The 20,804-nt window shown below is 41.3% G+C and overlaps 1 protein-coding gene across 25 annotated transcripts in view; it reads left to right on the forward strand.

Moving 5' to 3' along the window:
* Positions 1–1,835: 1,835 nt before the first annotated feature.
* The window catches only part of LOC307018952 (receptor-type tyrosine-protein phosphatase S-like), a 72,309-nt gene continuing 53,340 nt past the window's right edge, over positions 1,836–20,804 (forward strand). For 8 of the 25 annotated variants that reach the window (XM_079649476.1, XM_079649498.1, XM_079649497.1 and 5 more), the window contains exons 1-3: positions 1,836–2,170; positions 15,599–15,812; positions 19,697–19,845. In XM_079649476.1, coding sequence (XP_079505602.1) covers positions 15,668–15,812; positions 19,697–19,845 — 294 coding nt within the window. In that variant the 5' untranslated portion in view covers positions 1,836–2,170; positions 15,599–15,667. Of the gene's footprint in view, positions 2,171–2,355; positions 2,426–15,595; positions 15,813–19,696; positions 19,846–20,804 lie in introns of all 25 variants that reach the window. The other 17 variants (XM_079649481.1, XM_079649482.1, XM_079649484.1 and 14 more) reach the window with 6 other exon arrangements.

The following is a 20,804-nucleotide window of genomic DNA, read 5'->3' on the forward strand; positions in this document are numbered from 1 at the left end:
CATTATAGACAGAAACTAATTATTTGTTGTCATTTCAGTGCTTGTCTTTAGTTTCATTCAGTTAAAACATATGTTTTCAGAGCAACACAAGGAACTGTCTCACCTGATGATAGATTATTTAACCTCCTGTAAAAATGCTTCCAATCTCAAGTAAATGCAACATCACATGATAGTAACCACTAGATGTCACTAGCAACAAAGAAAGTCAAAGAGGTGCTGCAGCCTTTGTGTCTTAAAGGCCATACATACACTCAAGAACTGTAGCTCCCAATTAGCCTCCCAAGTGAGGGCAGTGAATTAACTTCCCCTGTCTCTTTCTCACACTTTCATGGTGTCAAGAGGGCCACAAAGACAGAGAGCACGAGTTGTTACCAGTGATTTTTACTAAGCTGTTAGAGAGGGCTGAATACACATTTGTAATGTCTCTGGATGAACAGAAATTCAGGCAGGCAGATTTGCTGAGCCTTTTATTACAGAGCGCTGTTTGAGGATCAGCAAATAAGTTAAAATGAAGCCTCCTTCCTCCACAGTCCCGAAGCAACATGCCAACTCCAACACCACACACAAACAACACCTTAGATGTTGGCCTTGTGGCGGCTGTGTCATGTTGTGACCTAAATAGGAGCCCATCTTAAAAAACAAAAGGCTTTGTTCCTCTATATACCATGCTTTAGAGCTAAAGAAAACGGCTTTGTGGTCTTTATAAGTTGTTTATTCATTTTTCAATTTCATCTTTATTTCGTAATAGATTCCATCCGGAAATAGGGTCGGTATTTTAACATGCTGTTCATATCATTAGGCAAAGGTCAGACACTCAATAAAAATGTGTTTCTTGGCAACTACAGTCAGTCATCCTTTGTTTGCCTGCAGCCATTTCCATTTAATGCATTCTCACTAGCTGCCAAAATAGTTATAGTTTATTGGACATTTTGCCTAAATATAATGGGACATAAGGACAACTATTGTAATTGGACCAACCCTGAAAATCTCTTTGTCATGTTTAGACACCATTCTGATCCACATTTCTTGAAAAATAATTTAAAAAAACACCTGAGAGGCTTTTTTAGGGGCAATTCATGAGGATTTATAAAAAATTGTCTATGCTTTCATTAAATGAGGTGCACGAGAATGAGGCAGTAGGCCTATAATTGACAAAAAAATGACCATGAAATTGAATCAACACATTTCTAAAACATGTTTTTAATCAAATTAAACAGCAGACCTCCTGTAATATACTGCATTGGTTTTGAGCAAACCTGATAAACGGACTACTACTGAGCACATCAAACGGTAAGGTTATCCTCTCATCTATTGTCCTCAAAAGAAGTAACCTTATCTTATCCTATACTTGAATCTACCTCCTGTGTTTTTAATATATTCCCCCAATGTCCCACCATGAGTGGTGTTCACCCTACATTTATAAGTGTCCATGCTGAAATCCAGTTTGGAGTTGTGCTCTGCAGGAGCAGATATGGGCTCTGACTTCCTGCCAGCAGCTATAATTAGACTCTATATTATGGGAATCTACGGGGTTTCAAGGTGCTTATCTTCATTTTGGCCCCCGGGGAGCACAGTGTAAAAATCAGTCACCAACACACAGGGCCGGCCTATACCTCAGCTCTACTTCTTTTGCAGCAGTCAGCATGCAGCCAGAGCTGGAGGAGCTGGGGTTGGAAATGGGGGTAAATAGGGGTGATGGGGGATACGGTTGCTATTGGAGATCTTTCCTGCATCACGTCATGTGTTGGGAGGGGGGAGGGGGGGGGAGAGCTCCGGTGTGTGTTTGAGAGAGAGAGAGATAGAGCGGGGAGGGGGAGGAGAGGACATGAGGGAAGGAGGAGGGCATTAAGGAAGAAGGCAGGGAGTATCAATGACATCAACCAGCAGTATCTGAGGCCGCTTGACCGGCAATGCTCTCCCGACAAAAAGGGCTGAGGAGCAGCCCGTGACCCGCTGCATTTTCGAGAGCTCTGTCGACAGCCAGCACGGTGAGGAGAGAAACACCGGCGATGTGTGCATGCATCCCCCACAAAGGCAGACCTTTCTGTGACTGGAGCTCCGCTGCCGACGGATTACATTCATCCTTGCTGTTTCCGAGGAAGCTTCCAGCTGCAAATCCACCCACATGAATCTACCAGACAGTAAAGAAGACGGAGCACTTCCTACCCAGGTAACCAGCATCTTTCCTCATCTGTTTAATGGTACCCCACCCAGGCGGGGTATTTACACTTGTCGAATATCCTTTTTGGAAACTATAAGGAGTTCATTGTATATGCCTGCCCTGGTGAAATTTCAACGTTAAGCCATGCTAAGGGTGACCCGGATTCTTCTTTGTTTTTGTTTTTTTCATGTCAGGATCACTGGGGAGTTTTGGGTGATATCAGACCGAGGGGTTGTGCAGAGCAGGCTGCTTGGCATCACCGCTGTGAGTTCGCGCCCCCCCTCACCCCCCTCCTTATTGTTGGCTGGGCAGCATGAGGGACCGGGGCAGACTGGCAAAGCCTTTGTTCCTCATCCACTCTCGTTTAAAGTGGCTTATTTTCTAGTTGCCCTTTTTAAAGCACTCTCCATGTATGAGTCTGGTGTTAAATCCGATTTAAGTAAAAAAAAGAAAAGACAATACAGATAAAAACATTGTGGACCAAAACCCTCATGAATAAATAAATACAGCACCTGCAGCCTATAGATTGTCAAGGGTATTTAAAAAGCGGAAGTCCTGGTATTATTGTAAAGATGTTAAGATTAGTAGAAATCCCATTATGCTAATGTAATGTCACTTTTGAGGGGGCAATCAAATGCATATTATTAATCCATAAAGGATAATATTCTAATTTAAGAGAGATTTTTCTTCTGGAAGGTGCCAGGTGGCAAAGCAAATGGATTTAATTCAACAAGACTGTTTTCTAGACAATAGAGTATCTGCTGCATCTGCTACTCCCAGGCTTTACTTAAAACAATCCCATCTGCACATATAGGCAGATTTGTTTTGTAGTCCATAGACCTTTCATATGTCTATAATTATACGCATAGGATTTGCAGTTAAATCAGCCACTCAAGCGTACAGGCTGAGTGTAATTGAATGATACATCGATTCATCCTGACACATTTTCCGAGGGCTATTGCTTGTTGGGATTTAATCATGTACACTTCAAATGCCTGTTTAGGTTTTCTGTATTTCCGCTGCGTGGCCTGTGTAAACTGGAACATCCACTGTCGTGGTGAATCTGAGGGAGGTCTTCCTCCTCACACACAGATGGGAGATTTTCCCTGGGGCACCATGCATTTGCTGGTTATTGTTCCAGACCATTTCCACATCCCTAATTATTTGAATCAGTCATTTTTACACTTGGATACCTCTTTTTAGCAGTTTACATATTTTTTCCTCTGTATTTTCACATTCCCCCTGCCTAACCACCTTCATCTGAAGACCGGGGTCGTGGATAAAGGTATTATGACAGGGAAACGTCACTATGTGGAGGTAGAATAACTCAACTGGCATATTTCCTCTGTTAGTCTCTGAGAAACACATCAAATAGGCTCTTTCCTGAGCCATGAGATGCTCGGCCCCACAGGTATTAGGCACTTTTAGGAGCAGTGGCTTATGAAATGTGTGATGCCATGTACTCTCTTAAATAGCTTTTCACAGGGTTCAACCATGGGTCTCAATGGTTTCCAGCGCCTCTTAAGCAGATACCACTGCTGAGATCCACCCAGAATTCAACATGCCAAAAGACGTGCGCTCCCAGTGGAGCAGCTTTGGTTTCACGTCAAAGGCCTTATTGAAGTCTTATTCCCTGATCCTCGCAGCAGCATTAGCCTTAACAGCTCTGCTCTTTACTTTCCTCTCTTGTGTTTCGTGTTATGCCCATCCATGGTTTTTGTCAGAATCTCTGTGTACACTCCCCATTAGCTATGTTGCACCAGTCAGCTGGAAAGAAGGAGGCTTTGATGCGGCGAGCGTAGCCACCTGTATTACAAGCAGACAGAAAGTTGTTGTTGTCTAGGCATTGATATTAATTGACCTTTTCTAAAGCCTTCCAAACAGAGAGCTACTGTCTGCTGCGCTTCTGTACTTGTTTATTCAGGAGCTGCTGAAAACAAGGCATACAGCATGCAGAAGGAACCCATTAGCACTGGGAAATACAGTTAATTATTAAAACAGTGGGTCAAAAAAAGGAGAAATACTCGTGAAGATACTGAAATATATATTTTTTGATTGCTTAAAACTTTGATCCAAATACAATTTGAACCAAAGGACTCTGGAGATTCATTATCCTTAATGAGGAAATACACCACCAGTAAATGTTTTTGGACTTTTAATGACATTTTATGTAAATAGAATGTTCAGTTTTATTGTTTTTCCAAATTTTGGTAGCTAAATGAATGATTCCGAGTATATTTAATTTATCAACGTTAAACAGGAACCAATCTATAATTTGATATGGGAAAACATACAGTCAATTTACAACAATTACACAAAAATGGTGTAAAAAAATTCTAAATGTTCTTAACATTGAATTTCAGTTTGTTTGGCAAAGATAATAATAAAGATAACAACATTTTTTAAAAGATACATTTCAGTTATGTGAAAATTATTTCAATAATATTCCAAATACCATGTTTGTAAAAGTCTACCTCTTAGCCTATTTGTACTGGTTTGTTTCCCTTAGCTCGATATAGTTCATGTATATTTCCATTGAAATATTAAACTGATAACCTTGTTGTGCAGAGATCAATCCGAGTCTGTTGTTGACACTCTCAAGTCACAGGGAGGTCATTTGCAAATGTGTGTGCGTGTGTTGATGGTGTGTCTGTGTTTCTGTGTGTGCATATGAGTGCATATGAGTGAAGGCAAAGCGATAGGTTGTGACTTGACTGATGCCCTTCTCCAGATGAATCAGAGATTCTGATGTGTCAGCAGGGATGAATAATGCACACACACCCCACCTCTTTCCTCTTCCTCTCTTCTCCACCTCATGTCTTCAGTCGTTCGCCTCTCTTTTCATCACAACTGCCACGTCTGAAGACATCTTCTCCTTCCTTCTCACCCCTCCCCCTCCTCCACCTCCTCTCCTCCCTTATGCAAAAGAGGGCATAATTTCCCCATTGCTGCTGTTACTGCCTCGCTGTTCTCCGGTCAACCCTCCTCTCTACTTCAACTCCTTCTCCTCCTGAATAAGAAACCAGTGTTGAATCCATTGTCATCTAAAGTTCTATAGAGTCCATTTTGCTGAAATGTTATGCACAATGACACAGGAACATATTTTGTGAGCTTTTCATTCTGCTAACATTTGCACTGAAAATGGCTTAATGTGTTGATGCACACAGCTCATTATCCAATCATGGGAGTGGGAAGTGCAGCCATTGACTCAGTTTGACAGTTACATCCCTGACTGACAGCAGTCATTAGAAGGGAAGGGTCTGACTGACAAGATGGCTGACAAAGCAGAAGAAAAACTGCCTAATCAGAACTTGGAGTAAGAGCGGTCAACGTTTTCTTTTGAAGTATAGACTTAGCCGCTAATAGATGTAGGCTACTAAAAAATATTTGATGCACGTTGCTTCAAGTGCTTGGCAAGTCCTCCACAATGTTCAACACTTGGAGTGAGTACTTCCTCCTTGGTGAATGCTTGGCTGGGTGGATTCATTTGGGCTTGATATTTTCAATATGTTGCAAAATAAAATATAAATGTCATTTGGATTTGCTTTATCGGTTGGGATAGAGGCATATGAATTATATTGGAGGCAGTAACATTGTATGTATGTATGTAGAGAGTCTAAAGTGTCTCTGGGAAAAGTCATAGCGATTATACCCCGTCGTGTCGTTATATGTTTTAAGGGGGTAGTGAAGCGGTAGAACACCAGTCAATAGAGTCTAGACACTGGTAGTAGCGATGGGAAGAAGGACATGTTGAAGATCCTGATGTCATGATGAATGGTCTTCTGATGAGCTCAACCTGAGCACTCTGTTTGATGGACTGGAGTTGAATGGGGTGGAGGACAATTTCGCCTGAATTGATGGCAGAGGGGAGATCCAATTTATAGTTTGGAAGCAGCAACATGGCTGATAGACATTGCAGAAAAAACGGTTTGGTTGAACTAAAACGTGAAACGTAATCTTTTGAACATTAATAAGAACAGTGAGAGAAAAATTATTGTGAAGGAATTAAGCATAAAGACTAAGCTTCAAAAGTTGTTTTGCAAAGTACAGCAGATTACGTTAGCTTAGGTTTTTATATCTCTTAGTGGGAATCTGTCTTATCTTTTAACCTTGCTATAGTTGTTGGTTAGCCCATTGGTCTATTAAATAGATTGCCATAGAGCATTTTACAGACATTCATGTCACCCTTAGCATGATTTGTAATAACTTTATGAAACCATATCAGCTTTTAGGGAAATGTTAGCATGTTATTGTGCTTAAGAAATGTAAGCATTCACTTTTCACTCATGTTTTTTTTCTCCATATTTCATGTTGTTACAAATTATGTAAGGCTTAATAGGCCAGTGAAGAAAGTTGATCAGATTAAATTATAAAAACATGTTTGATTTAGTTAAAGCGGCTGTTTAGAACCTAAGGTATCTAAATATGTTCAATTACAGAGCTTAATGATTACAACATCATTTTAAATGATCCTATCAAATACAGCTACCTGTGCCACCTATACAAACAAAGTGTTCGTGTTGCAGTCAGCTCTATAGATGCAAGAAAAGACGAGGTTTTGGCACGCCTCCGTATGCCAGTTAGTGAAAGAACATCTTTATTGCTCCAGTGAAACAGCTCTGCTCTACTGAAAGACCTTTACCATGCAGGATGGAAAATGGACACTGTCCAGGAAACTTACAGATCTGTTCCATCATCAGATAGAAAAACGAAAGCTAGAAGATTAGACTCTTTCATTCTTGTGTGTGTGTGTGTGTGTGTGTGTGTGTGTGTGTGTGTGTGTGTGTGTGTGTGTGTGTGTGTGTGTGTGTGTGTGTGTGTGTGTGTGTGTGTGTGTGTGTGTGTGTGTGTGTGTGTGTGTGTGTGTGTGTGTGTGTGTGTGTGTGTGTGTGTGTGTGTGTGTGTGTGTGTGTGTGTGTGTGTGTGTGTGTGTGTGTGTGTGTGTGTGTGTGTGTGGTTGACATGTCTCTTGAATGCAGCCCCACATTTGTTTGTGGCAATCCATGATTGCTCTGTCTGCGCGGTGCTGAAGGATGTCAGGTTGGATGAAGTATTTGTTGGATGGAAGTGAGAGTAATGGCCAGTCATTGGTGGAAAGCATGCGTGCGCAAGTCTGTTACCGTTGACAAGCATTTAATCTCTTCACTTCCCGAGACACAATCTCCGTCTGATTTCGGCAATGAGAAGGAGGACAAATGCGTTTTTTCTACCCCATTACTCCGCTTTTCAATTCTATTCACAACTTTATCGTCCCTCAAGGAGAAATTCATTTGGCGTCACAAATCTCATCTCCATCAGGAAGCCATGCAATGGCTGGTTAGTGACAGAACTGCTAAGGCTGCTCGCCTGTGTAGCAAATAGGATTTGTTCTGCAGCACATGCAGCCTCAGAAATCAGTAATACATCTATTCAGCAGTGATTTCTTAAGGTTAATGATCATGTATGGTGTCAGTAAATCCTGAAAACAATATTCACTTTCACCATTTAAACCCCTTATCTTGAGCCTCCCAACCTCTAGTATTTCTTTAACTGTCAGAATTTCCACTTTATTTTTCATCTTAATTATATAAATGTATCCAATAAATGATCTTCCCTAATCACAGAAGTCTATGGGTTTACATAACTGCTTTTATTTTCATCTAAATTATCCTACTTTATGAAAAGATTTTCCGTCATTGCAACGTTTTTTATGGTTTTTAGTCTTTTATAATAGTACTGCTTCATTTTCTATGACTATATCTCTCTTTCGTTGCTTATGCTGGACTTAATCAGCCTTTTTCTGACTCTATTTCTCTGAGATTAAATAGGTTTTTACTAAATACTGCATACCAAACAGTAAGGTGTGTGAAACATATGTGAATGTTCTATAGAGGATTTCAGTGTTGTTGCAGAGCAGTGTTGCAGTTGTCAGATAATGAGCTCTCAGTGGACGACATATCATGTGACCAATCCAGACAGGTGATACCATGGCAGCGCAAATTCACAGGAGAGAATTGGATCATGGGCAAACATAACAGTGTGTCTCCAGAAAATTAATAAGCAGCTCCCAAAGGGGGTGGAGGTATTTTACATAAGCAAAGAATGAATAAAGTGTTGCCTCAAAATTGCAGCACCTGAGTGGGAACCAGTAAAAAGGTGGTTCAGCTAAAGCTGTTTGGTGTTGAGTCTGCTGCGTGTTGGCATTTCAAATGTCTGTTGTGTTATTGCAAAGAAAGCTATTCATATGAATCCATAAAATGATGAATCCATTTGAAGTGCATGTACTTAGCTTACATTAAAGACACCCCACTGGATGATTTTATGTGAATGATCAATCAATGTGAGGTTATTAAAACAGAAAATTGTCTTTCTCAAGGCGACTGTTATCAGTATCGAGACGAGCTTAACATCAGACCCCAAATCTGCTATACACAACCCGACATGTCTCCCAACTAATGTGTAGGTTTTGCCAAACAGCTGAAATAGGTAGGGGGGAAATGGCTGGTATGTCTCATTAATGAAGCGCAATTGAAATATGGTGATGATGACAATGACGTCCAGAAAGATGAAGGTGTTCTCCGTTGTCAGGGAGCTTAGTCCTGCTCCAGAAGAAGCTCACTAATTGGTGTGTGTGTGTGTGTGTGTGTGTGTGTGTGTGTGTGTGTGTGTGTGTGTGTGTGTGTGTGTGTGTGTGTGTGTGTGTGTGTGTGTGTGTGTGTGTGTGTGTGTGTGTGTGTGTGTGTGTGTGTGTGTGTGTGTGTGTGTGTGTGTGTGTGTGTGTGTGTGTGTGTGTGTGTGTGTGTGTGTGTGTGTGTGTGTGTGTGTGTGTGTGTGTGTGTGTGTGTGTGTGTGTGTGTGTGTGTGTGTGTGTGTGTGTGTGTGTGTGTGTGTGTGTGTGTGTGGAATTGTAATCATTCATTTCATTAAGAAATTATGATGAAGCTTTGGGCGAAGACAGCTGCATGTTAAAACAGACGTTGGGTGGGTAGGTATGTTACTTACGTAGTTCAGACAGGAACAAAACTCAACCCGTGATAATTTATTAATTATCTTGACAGTGATTTTGATTCATGTAAAGAAGCAAAAGTGTTGCTTACATTTCAATTAAGGACCGGCCCCTTAATCGCAACATTTACACAATGCTTCCCCTCTCATATGTCAGAGCTGTTTAACAATTAGGGATGTACATGCAAGTGCATAACTATGTGGACATCAGTATGGATCAGTTATCTCTTTCCTGCAAGGATAAGAGTCTGTGCCAGCCTTAGATATGCTAATTGGACAGTGAGTTGACAAGGACTCAACCATCAGCCTGCGTAATGAGCCGCTGCAGAAAAGATCGGCTGCCTCTGAAGTGCAGGCAACAGGGAGAGAGGTTTCCGAAGGAATTACAGAATATGTTTGGGTGTTTGTGAGCTCTTTGTCGTCGTTTCAGTTGAATGAACGTTGCGTAGGTGTCTGCATGTGGACATGCTGTCAGGGGAAAACCTCGGCCTGTCAGGTGAAACTGTATCTGCAAAATGTCAATTTATTTTTCATCAAAGAAAACCCAGCCATGATTTAGCTGGATGACATTGCATTTTTGGCATTACCCAAATGGGTTTAAAAGAGGTTTATGAGCCTAAGGGGGCTACAAAATTGACTCAGCTCCTGGAGGAGCAAGTAATCCTTCAACTTATTTCAAAGCGTGAAAATTGCCGTAATAGAGGCTATGAGGTTTTTACCCAACAGGGTGACGCAGAGCTCCAACTCAAACCAAAATTGGGACATGTTTTGTCAGCACATTCACACTAACTCCTTCATACCTTTATTTTCTCTCACCTAAGTTAAAAAAAAAAAACTAGAAATGCAACACACACCATTCAACTGTTATTGTGATGTACATTTGGGCCTGTTTTTACAAGCAAGACTTGAAATAGTATTTATAGCTGATACATTATATGCTGTTCTTATTCTTTAAAACATTTAGTTTAGATTTAGTCTAAATGACTTCCTTTTATTGTGGTGTGCATAGCAGTTAGTGGCTGAATGTAGCAACTCAGAAAACAGGTGGCCCTACATTAGAGATAAATTAAAGGACCATTAGTTGTTTCAATAATGGTTAGAGAATAATTAATGTAATTTAAATGAACATTATAATATATTACCACCAATATGGCTAAATGTTTTGATGTGTGATATAACAGTGTCTAATTTAAATGAAGGGTTAAGATTGACGGAAACTGATTCCTCATCGCAGCTCTAACTGTGACTTTCACTCAGCCTACAACACTTTTACAACATTGCTTCTGTTCTGATCCCCTCTGATAATCTGCCATATATGTACTTTTATTTTGTAATACATTTCCTGCTTTGTAGGAGCCAGTCCATCTGTTGCTGTGCTCATCCGAAGCCAATGCACCCATTACTGGATGCCTCTTTCTAGATGTGTTGGTTTGTTTGACCTTGGTGTGCCTTTAAGATGTGGGGGTGTATGTTTGCCGCACTATTGTTGGGCTGCAGCAGCTTTGCTATGTCCTAGACATGCAGAGATTGAGGTCAAATAGAAACTTGTTTTTTTGGCAAATTATGACAAGGGAGAAGGTTTGAGTCGTGCTTCTTTCTCCAAAAATTCCTTTGTTCCTTAATGACGAATCAAAGTGTTGTTTTGAGTTGTGATAAACAAAACTGTAAAGAAAGTTTTACTTAGTAATGTGCTATTTGTCACGCTGGTGTCATTCTACTGAGGTGCTGATGTGCAGTGGGATTGCCAGATCAAAGTATATAGTTTAGAAAATCTCTTGCATCAGCAGAAGTTAGGCATTTCAATGTATTTAAATGTTTACTGAACATGTGTTATACCCTGGTAGCTGCAGGTGTTTAGTTAATTCAAATGTGGCCTCAAGAAAAGCTCACACTCCCTGCCAGAGAGAGCCAGAGAGGACGTGGGCGGATAACATTTTTACATTCCGTTTTCTCCCAATCGCAAGAAAGCTATTTTTGTGATTCGGATATCATTATTTCATGATAATAGGAACATCATGCTGGTTTTTCTGATGATCACATAATAAAGATTAAAAGGGAACGTCCCAGACTAGAGACACAGGGGACTATAAAGAGAGATTTGAAAGCCCTCATACAGAGGAGTGCACGCTCCACAATACCTGAATACCTACATTCTCATCAAAAAAGGAAATGGAAAGTGTGGAAAAGTAACATCCTCACAACATGAATAAAAAAAAAACGTTTAAATGCAACAAAACATTATAAACAAAAAAGACTCAATGATTGTACCTTATACCAGAACCAGGAGGCCAATAGAAGGAATTCAGATTACCAACAATGATTCTTTATTATAATAATATATGTTATAAATGAAGCGTAAGATATAAGTGAAGCAGAAAGTAAGATAAGGATGTATCTGTTCCATTAGTAATTTCCTTTATGATTTAGTTTAGTAATTAAAGACGTAATGACATAAAAAGGCTTTCCTTCCGTACCCACAGGTCGGTGTGAGATTGCAATTTGCATGAGTCATATGTGATTGAAACTCCAGCGTCCCCCTATTTATAGTTTCAGACCAGTGATGAAAATAGTTGCCTCCGCTTGGGGTTGTTGATAGTGTCATTACTTCCCATGATAACATTGTTTGTATCGGTTTGGATATTTAGCGACTTTAGTCCTAATTTAAGCATCCTGCTGCATTAAGACTGATGGAGATTTAGTCGAAGCACCGAGCCTGCAGAGTCATTTATATTCAGGGCAAAGAATCGCACTATTTGAGTGACAGGTGTGTTTTCTTGTTAGAGCCGAGCCTTAGATAGTTTATTTTCACTGCTAAAAATGTAACCAGGGCGGTGCAGCTCATGCCTGCAGTAAGCCTTGCTTCATCCTGTGCTTCTGATCCTGTGTGTGTGTGTGTGTGTGTGTGTGTGTGTGTGTGTGTGTGTGTGTGTGTGTGTGTGTGTGTGTGTGTGTGTGTGTGTGTGTGTGTGTGTGTGTGTGTGTGTGTGTGTGTGTGTGTGTGTGTGTGTGTGTGTGTGTGTGTGTGTGTGTGTGTGTGTGTGTGTGTGTGTGTGTGTGTGTGTGTGTGTGTGTGTGTGTGTGTGTGTGTGTGTGTGTGTGTGTGTGTGTGTGTGTGTGTGTGTGTGTGTGTGTGTGTGTGTGTGTGTGTGTGTGTGTGTGGCTGTAAATGTGTGTGTGTGTGGCTGTAAATGTGTGTGGCTGTGTGTTTAAGAGAGTGAGAAGGGAAGTGTGAGAGCGAGTGCCAATCTCCCCATGATGCTTTGCCATCTGCCGTGTGTGTGTGTCCACATTTCGTGAGTGTTGTGTACCTCCAGGATCCAGAACTAACGTGAGGTAATGTCAGTCCTAGCCCCTCCTTGAATAATATACGGTTACTGCTCCAAACTTCTTCCTGTCCATGGCTCAAAAAGCCATGCATAATTCAAGACGAGGTTATTTTACTCTGAATGATATATATAAGTCTATGTTATGGGTTCAGAATCATTTCCAAAAGTTTGATAGAGAACAAATGACCATGAATGTTATGTTATTTTTCAAACCCTTTGGTGCACTGCACTGCACAGATATTTATTTTCCCCTTTCCATCGTGTTCCCTTAAAATATAAATAAAAAAAGTTTTCTGATGTTTTGTTTTTTTGCTGAGCTGGGTCCCTCAAGCATCACAACACACATAGGCTCTCAGCACTGGATCAGTATTAAAGCTTAAAGAAATAAAAAGAACACAAGCTTCCTATCAGGTGTACTATCTCACTGCTAGCATGGTGCCGCAGGAAACAGATCTGGTCTTTTCTATCGTAGCTCGTTGTCATGGAGACAGGCCTTGTGAGACCATCTCAACCCACTTGTGGTGTAAAGCATCATGGGTAAAGGAGGGGGGGGGGGGGGGGGGGGGGTGGGGTGTGGTGAGGTGAGAAAAACAAAACATGTCATATTCCCAGTGGAGCAGGGGCAGGTTGGATGCCACCTAAACAAACAATGTTATTTCATCAGCGTGATGGAGCACAATAACCGGTGTACATTTCACCACCTGAGCTATGGTGTCATTATCAGCCTCCCCGTAATAAATAGCACATGTATCCCCCATCAATCTATCTGTCTGGCTGACCATCTGTGTTGTCATGCTGCAAAGGTAATAAGACCAACTCCTGCTGCCTTCTCTGTGGATGCTGAGCCAGATGATGGTGGAGAGCAGGTTGTCATAACTGTGAGGGGGCTGTAGGTAGGCGTGAGTCATAAGAATATTCTCACAGGATGCTTACACCTTTTTAATTCTGCTCCTGTGACAAGCAAAGTGCATTGGCTGCTCTCTATCTTCTCGTCCAGAGAGAAGGAGCGTGGTTTGAAAGAGATAAACGCCATTAGCACAAAGCGCAGACTTGCCCAGACCGTCTGTGTCTCTGTCTTGGCTCGCTCTCTGAACATCCACAGCTGCAGGATGCTCTCTAAACCCTTTTGTTTGAACTGTGTCAATGGACCAACAACAGCTGGAGCAGGTCAGCTGGGGGGAGAGGAAGAGGATTCTGAAACAAGCAGGGGTTAGAGAGTGTATCGGAAGAGAAGCAGATGAATGAGGGGGCAGTGGAGGAGATGGCATATGAGAGAGAAGAGGTTAACGGGGGGGGGCGAGAAGGAGAGGGGATGAGAGGATGAGATGAGGTGGGACGGGAGAAGAGGAGATTTCAGGAATATGACGACTAATGCAGGAGTGAGACGTGGGTAAGATTAAGGATTAGTGGGCGACTTTAGTGGAGGTAGAGCAATGAGGGCTTTGTCAGCAGGTGAGAGACAACAGGGAGGGTGGGGGGGATAAAGTGAGAATGAGAGATATGGTTAGACTGAGGTCACATAGAAATCTAAAGGCCCCAGCTAATCCACAACACAGGACAGAGGAAGCACACACTGCAACCTAGGAGCTGTACCTAATGTCTCAGAGACCATGTGGCTCCACGCAGAGCAGTCCTCCTAGTTAGATTAACGGTGGCAAATTGAGTTTCCGTAAGAGGAGAATTTACTTAACATGCTGCCAATAGTGCTTGAATGAGCCCTGATCTGATTTTTCTTATCACATTGTTCAATTGAAAAGGGGACGCTGAAAGCTTTTCTATTCAACCTCTATTACGCAGAGCTTGATAAGAAGAGGGCAAAGCGGTGCGAAAATGAGCCCTCATCAGATAGGCGGCCATGTTTTCAAATGAGCTATTCTTAGTGTAGGAGCTGGCAGATAGTAATGTGTCTGAGCAGGTCATTAGCCCAATAAGTGTTTGGAGGAGTCTTTGAATATGGAACTCACCAGAAATGCCCCTTTGATTTAGTAAAGGCGAATCAAGGTAGGCCCCATCCCTGTTTTTCCATTTCTGCCCATGCATCGGAGGTGTCAGGCTGAAGGCGCGCTCATGGGTGCTTGCACATTTTTATGTGCATTTCACAATGTGGCCTGTCACCTGTGAATGCATTTTATTTCTCCCCTAGAGCATATATGTTATCTTGCGCTGGTACTTAAGGGAGACATGTATTTATGTGATATATGACAGGTTAACAAAGGCTCCCTTCTCATTTGGCCTCCCCACCTGGGTTCTGACACATCGGGCGGGGGGGCGGGGGTCGGGAGAGCTCGATAGGACTGTGAACTTATTGACTCTCAGACAGGGAGCTTCTACACAGCTTGTTTAAGTCTCTGTAAGCAGACAGAGCGGAATTATGTTCAGACTTCCAGATGCGTGCCTCGTCGTGTGAGTGTCTTTATGAGAGGAAAGAGAGAGGACACTGACGGAGATCTCTCAGAAGGCTCAGGATTAACAAGAGGGGCAATATCCAATAAAGCAGCAGTTTCTGATACATTTGGTGTGATTGAATTCTGCTGCATTGCTACTGACCCCTCAATCCTCTTTGTTTAAGTGTTTTCCATTACGGCAGAACAGTCCGGATGTATTATTGCATTAACACTTCTACGTGCCACCAGCGCAGTGAAATACTGAATGCTAAGAAGCTGAAGTTAAATTAAATTATTGGGTTGTCTCAGGGAGAAAAAAACAACTCTTAAAACGGTATCATTTCTGCTCATTTCACGGCTCACTAGAAAAGGAGACTTATTAATACAGAAGCAGTACGGCGAAAACTATTTCAGTCTTCTCCTTGTTCTTAGTTGTTGAGCAGTGGCTCTATTGTTCTGGTATTAGTTCAGTCAGGGCTGGCCTGCTTGAGCTGTTAATCCCAAATCAGAAGTGCTCTGGCTAAATCGAAAGACCTAATCCTGCATTAGCATGAATTTGTCTTTAATTTTCTTCATGAGGATGCTTTCTCTATATCTGTATGAAATATTGTATGTGTTTCCTTTTCCTCTAGGTGCACTGACATTTCAGATGTCGCTCTAAAAGCAGTACGATGAATCAGAGGTGGAAGAGATGCCTTTCATTCATTTCAGCTGACCTTCATGTTTTTTTTCTGTTTCAGCAGAGTGCCTACCCTTGTTGAGTGAAGCCCTACCCGTATCTACGTCATCTCCAACCAACCCACGGTGGAGCCATGCCTCTGTCCAGGACAGATGGAGCTCTTGCCCGATGCAGGAGGCCTATCCTGGGGCTCCGCTCTAGCCCCTCTCCCCTGGGTCTGCTGCTGCCTTTCATTATCCTGCTAACTGGCCCTTTGAGCAGTGTGTGTGGAGCACCAGGTATGACTGTCTATCCAACCATCCATGTTATTTTTAAATATTCTATTGATTTTTTCCATTATACATTAATCTCCAGATAACTTTTCTTGTTTAGTCTGTGAACATTTTTTTTAAATGTCCCTCCTAGGGCTCCTCGATTATGGCAAAAATCATAATCTCGATTATTTGGGTCAATAATTGATATCATGATTATTAAAAACGATTATCCATTTACTTTGAAAACTTCCATTTATCGGAGAAAAAACATGTGAACAGTATGTTTTTAACAGTTGATTACCCTGTATAATTCACCTGAAAAAACAATACAAATAAAAATTAATTTGAAAAAATAAAAATTAATAATAATAATAATAAAAACATCATCGTTTTATTTCGATTGCGTTGTTTTCGTAATCGTTGCAAGCCATAATCGCAATTGCGATTAAATACGATTAATTGAGCACCACTACTCCCTCGCAAAAATAAAAACAGAGAAGGTCCGGAAATCTTCATATTGAGACGCTGAAAACAGTATTTTCTATTTCTGCAGAAAGCATTTTTATTTAATGATTTATCAATTGATTATCAAATTAGTTAGATTGTAAGATCATTTGGTGTCTCTTTTTCTCAAGTAGAGCTGCATATTTTAAAGCAGTATATGTGAGGCATAAAGGTATGCAATCAGCTCTGGACTATGGACGTTGTTAATATGTTTTGATAAGCCGGGAGGTCTCATCAGCATGTTTCTCATCATCTCCTTGATTAAAACATTTCCACAAATGTCCTGCCTCAGTAGTCCACAAACACACACACACACACACACACACACACACACACACACACACACACACACACACACACACACACACACACACACACACACACACACACACACACACACACACACACACACACACACACACACACACACACACACACACACACACACACACACACACACACACACACACACACACACACACACACACACACACACACACACACACACACACACAGATAGATACGCCATCACTGCTCTGAAGAAAATATAACCATGGAAAGAGGATACAGGCTAAAGATGGAGATAGCACTTCACACAGTTAGGAATGGGGACTGTCTAATCTATTTTTCATTTTCTATCCATATAAGCAATTTGAGGCCATGATCCTTTGAAACATTTTAATATTCAGTGGAGAGGTAGAATAACACAACAAATAACTTAAAAGGTTGTAGTATTGACTATCTCTGCTTTTAGACTACCTATGTTTATCCCTGCAGAATAGATAGTGCTGTTAAAAGCTCCATCTCCCATATCTCCCTAGTGTACTCAATAAAAGAAAACAATCCAAAAAAAAATCTTCCATTAACAACATTTTTTCCTGCAGAGCTTGCTAATTAAAGTGCAGAAATATATAATTCCCTCAACAAAAAAAAATGCTTTGCTCATGCTCAATGTTGCTATTTCTTCTTGCAACTTTACCCTTTTGTGAATATTTGTTTACAGAATAAGAGCTTAGAGTCCTCAATTGTGAGATGTTCTTGTCTCTCTAAATCAAACGACTAAAATCAAATCTCTTCCACCTTTTTAGAAAATGAATTAATTCATTTCAGACATGATCCTTTAATTGTGGGACATTTATGCAAAACATTTCTAATATTTCCCTCATTAAAATGATCTATTACTTTAACTTTTCAACACAAACAATGTTAGAACCATGCAAATGAAGCTAGGAATAGTTCCTTTCAATTGTTTGTCGTATGGGTTCAAATTTCCATCCTTCAACGACACAGCATCCTCCAACTGTCCTCATCATCTTTGAATCACAGCATTTATTTTGTTGGACACATTTGGCTGTAAGATGCAAGCAGATTTGACAGCTAAGACACAAAAACAGGAAGGGATGCATTATTCAAAGCAGCTTAAAGGCTTGTCAGACCACAGCTGTGGTAACAGTATTGCTTCTTTAAGGCATTAGTTAATACAACATTTCAGCATGAGTTACAATAATATCCCTAAAATAACTTTTCCAAAATGACAAAGGAATCCTGTACCAAAGACTTTTTTTGTTCAAATGGCATCCTAACTACGATATTACACTATGCCTTCCTGTCCCAGCGTTATTCAGTCCGTCAGACAGATGATTGCAGGTTACAAAGGTGATTCATTGGCAGACCAGTGATAGACCTGCCCGTTCCAGTTCAACAGAGTGAAACCTACTATTAAAGAGGCAGAGCTTTTCATTAGGCCCTCACTTTCCAGACATTTCTCTAGAACCTGCCGATCATAACAGGTTTCAGTTCGGAGCAAATCCATCCAGATCTGGTGCCTTGCAGTGCTTTCCTCCTGGCTTTTAGAAGAAGCTTAAGTGGTAACATTTCCAGTGGGGTCAGGTTTGTATGAGGATTGGTGTTGAAGCGCATTTAAGAGAACACATTTCTGGACACGAAGCCACTGAAACCCATGTAGAAGCCGTTAGAAGCACACTAAATTCATTCGTAATCCTATAGCCAGGAAAAGACCGATTTCAGCCATGACATTTCCTTTAGCCTGTTGATAGTTAACATTCTCACATTGTTGGCAGGGGGAAAATGCAATTCTCAATACCCTGTTAGCCTTTTTAAGAGTCTTATAGGCAGGAAATATCCCCCTCTTGAGTTCTAAAATGTTGGGCATACATTTGTTCTGATTGACTATATGTTACCAGCTTCCTGTTGAGGATTATGGTAAGCATATAATGAAACCACTTTATTGCTGACATTCAGAGTAGGTCTTTAGAGGCACAGCACATTGTAGCAGGCGCAGGAAAAGCGTTGGCCCAGTGTTATTCCAGTTACTGTTAAGGCATTGCAGGGAAACTATAAGGTAGTCTGCGTGCCAGTTAGCCACTAAAGTGAGCAGGGGCGGAAACATCGTGCAAAAAGGCTTTTGAATGTGCTAGCGATTGCTTGATAGCGGGTTTTTGTTCCTGTTCTGTCTTCAGAGTAGAAGTGAATCAACACAGTAGGACCTCACCCACCCAGACACTGGGGGAGTGGGAGGAGGGACCCAGGTTGCTATGGTAAGGGTCATCCTGACTTCACCCTGATGGATAGCGGTGAATCTGTAGCTGAGGAGGAGTTAAGCTGGGCACCATGGCAACAGGCCACAGACGGATAGCAAGGGTGGGTGCATGAAGTTGTTTGATTTATCTGACTCAGCCACTGTGAAAAATATAGGTTCAGTACTGTTGGCTAAATATCTGACTCGGAAACTGCTGTTTTCTTACAGAAGGCAACTGCTGCGATTATTCAACCCACACCAGATTTATCATAACAGATCAAATAGTTCTCCTATCATCCCTCTCTCTAGAGCAAAGCTGGAAATTAATGAACTAAACTAATTTTGGTGAATACATTGTATTTCCTAAAATCATCAGAATCTGAAGTTTAGATGTATATGTCTTAGACTGCAGGCACAAAATGACACCTCTGATATTAATACATTAAAACCAATTATATGCTGTAAATCTGCAGCCAACACTTCGCCTACCTGTGAAACACTCATGTGTCATGACAGCCTGCTGCATGCAGTGCGAGGGTAGCCCACCCTGGAGCAGAGCGAGAGGCAATGAGAGAGATAGGGAGGGAGGGAGAGAGAGATGTTCCTCTGAAGCCCAACCCCATCTTTTATTTATGACCCACAGGAAGTCCTTCAACATGTCCTCTAGATGATACCCAGGAAGTAAGCACAACACGCAGCCATAAGAGCACAAGTCAGCCTGACTGGCCACTGGCAGTGAATTGGGGTGTGGTCAGCAGGGGGTTGTTGCCAGCTGTGGAGTCAGTTTGATGTAAGGGTAAAGGTATCAATTTTCATGCTTGTTTTTCTCTCCCTTCTCCTCTCCCTCCCTCTCTCCGACTTTCAGCTTCCCCAAAGTTCACCAAGATGCCCACAGACCAGATCGGCGTGTCAGGGGGTGTGGCATCATTTGTGTGCCAGGCCAGTGGCATTCCCAAGCCTGTTGTCTACTGGAACAAGAAGGGCAAGAAGGTCAACTCCCAGCGTATCGAGGTGGTTGTCACAATGCACAAGCTCAACTCCTACTGTAGCAGCATGATGAATACAGAGCAGTTTATTCAGTAATCAAGATGCATTGATGTGTGAATGAAAACAGCTGGAATTACTTTGCCTAGATTATGATTCAGTAGATATTTTTGTATTCATCTGCTATTGCTTTTGATATAATTGTTAGATTTCGGTTTTGAATTCTATCTTCTAAGTTTATGTGAAATAGGTTTATTGGCTTTTTTGCTTAGTTTCATGAAATCGATATCCCTATCTTTGTACAAGATTGTACAAACTGAGTATGTACCAATATACTGTATGTGTGTTGACTAGCTTAGCATAGCATTACAGACAAATGGCTATGCTTCCAATAAGCTGCTAAGCTAAGCTAACCCTTTGATCTTGCTTATAGATTACATAAATTACATTACATGTCATTTGTTAGTCACTTTTATCCAAAGCGACTTACATACTCGGTACTGTGGTCAATCCCCACCGGAGCAATTTGAGGTGAAGTGTCTTGCCCAGGGTCACAACGACATGCTGACTTCAGTGGGACTCGAACTTGCTACCCCCTGATTTGAAGTTCAGTGCACTACCCACTGAGCCACAGCCTCCTAAAGATAAAGCACAGACACAACAGTGGTGTCAGTCTTTTTAGCACATGTTTGCCTTAAGAGCTAATCAGGGCAGTTTACAAAATGATAGTTTAGTTATAAAAAAAAATAATTCAATCAATGATGATTGAAGATTATTCATTGCAAATGAGCTAAAGGGCACTTTTCAACATGGACATAAAAATATGAAGCAGATTGCATGATACTTTGCTCATATTGCTATCCCTGAGCTATATGCAATCAAGCAGGCTGTTCAACAATGCTCAATCTCATGAGAGGCCAAAAGTAAGTATCTACTTCGCTAAAGTGTATTTGCGAAGACACTGGCCGTTTCTCAATCGCGAGGATACT

Source organism: Notothenia rossii (genome assembly GCF_949606895.1).
Source record: "Notothenia rossii genome assembly, chromosome: 9".
Lineage (NCBI taxonomy): Eukaryota > Metazoa > Chordata > Actinopteri > Perciformes > Nototheniidae > Notothenia > Notothenia rossii.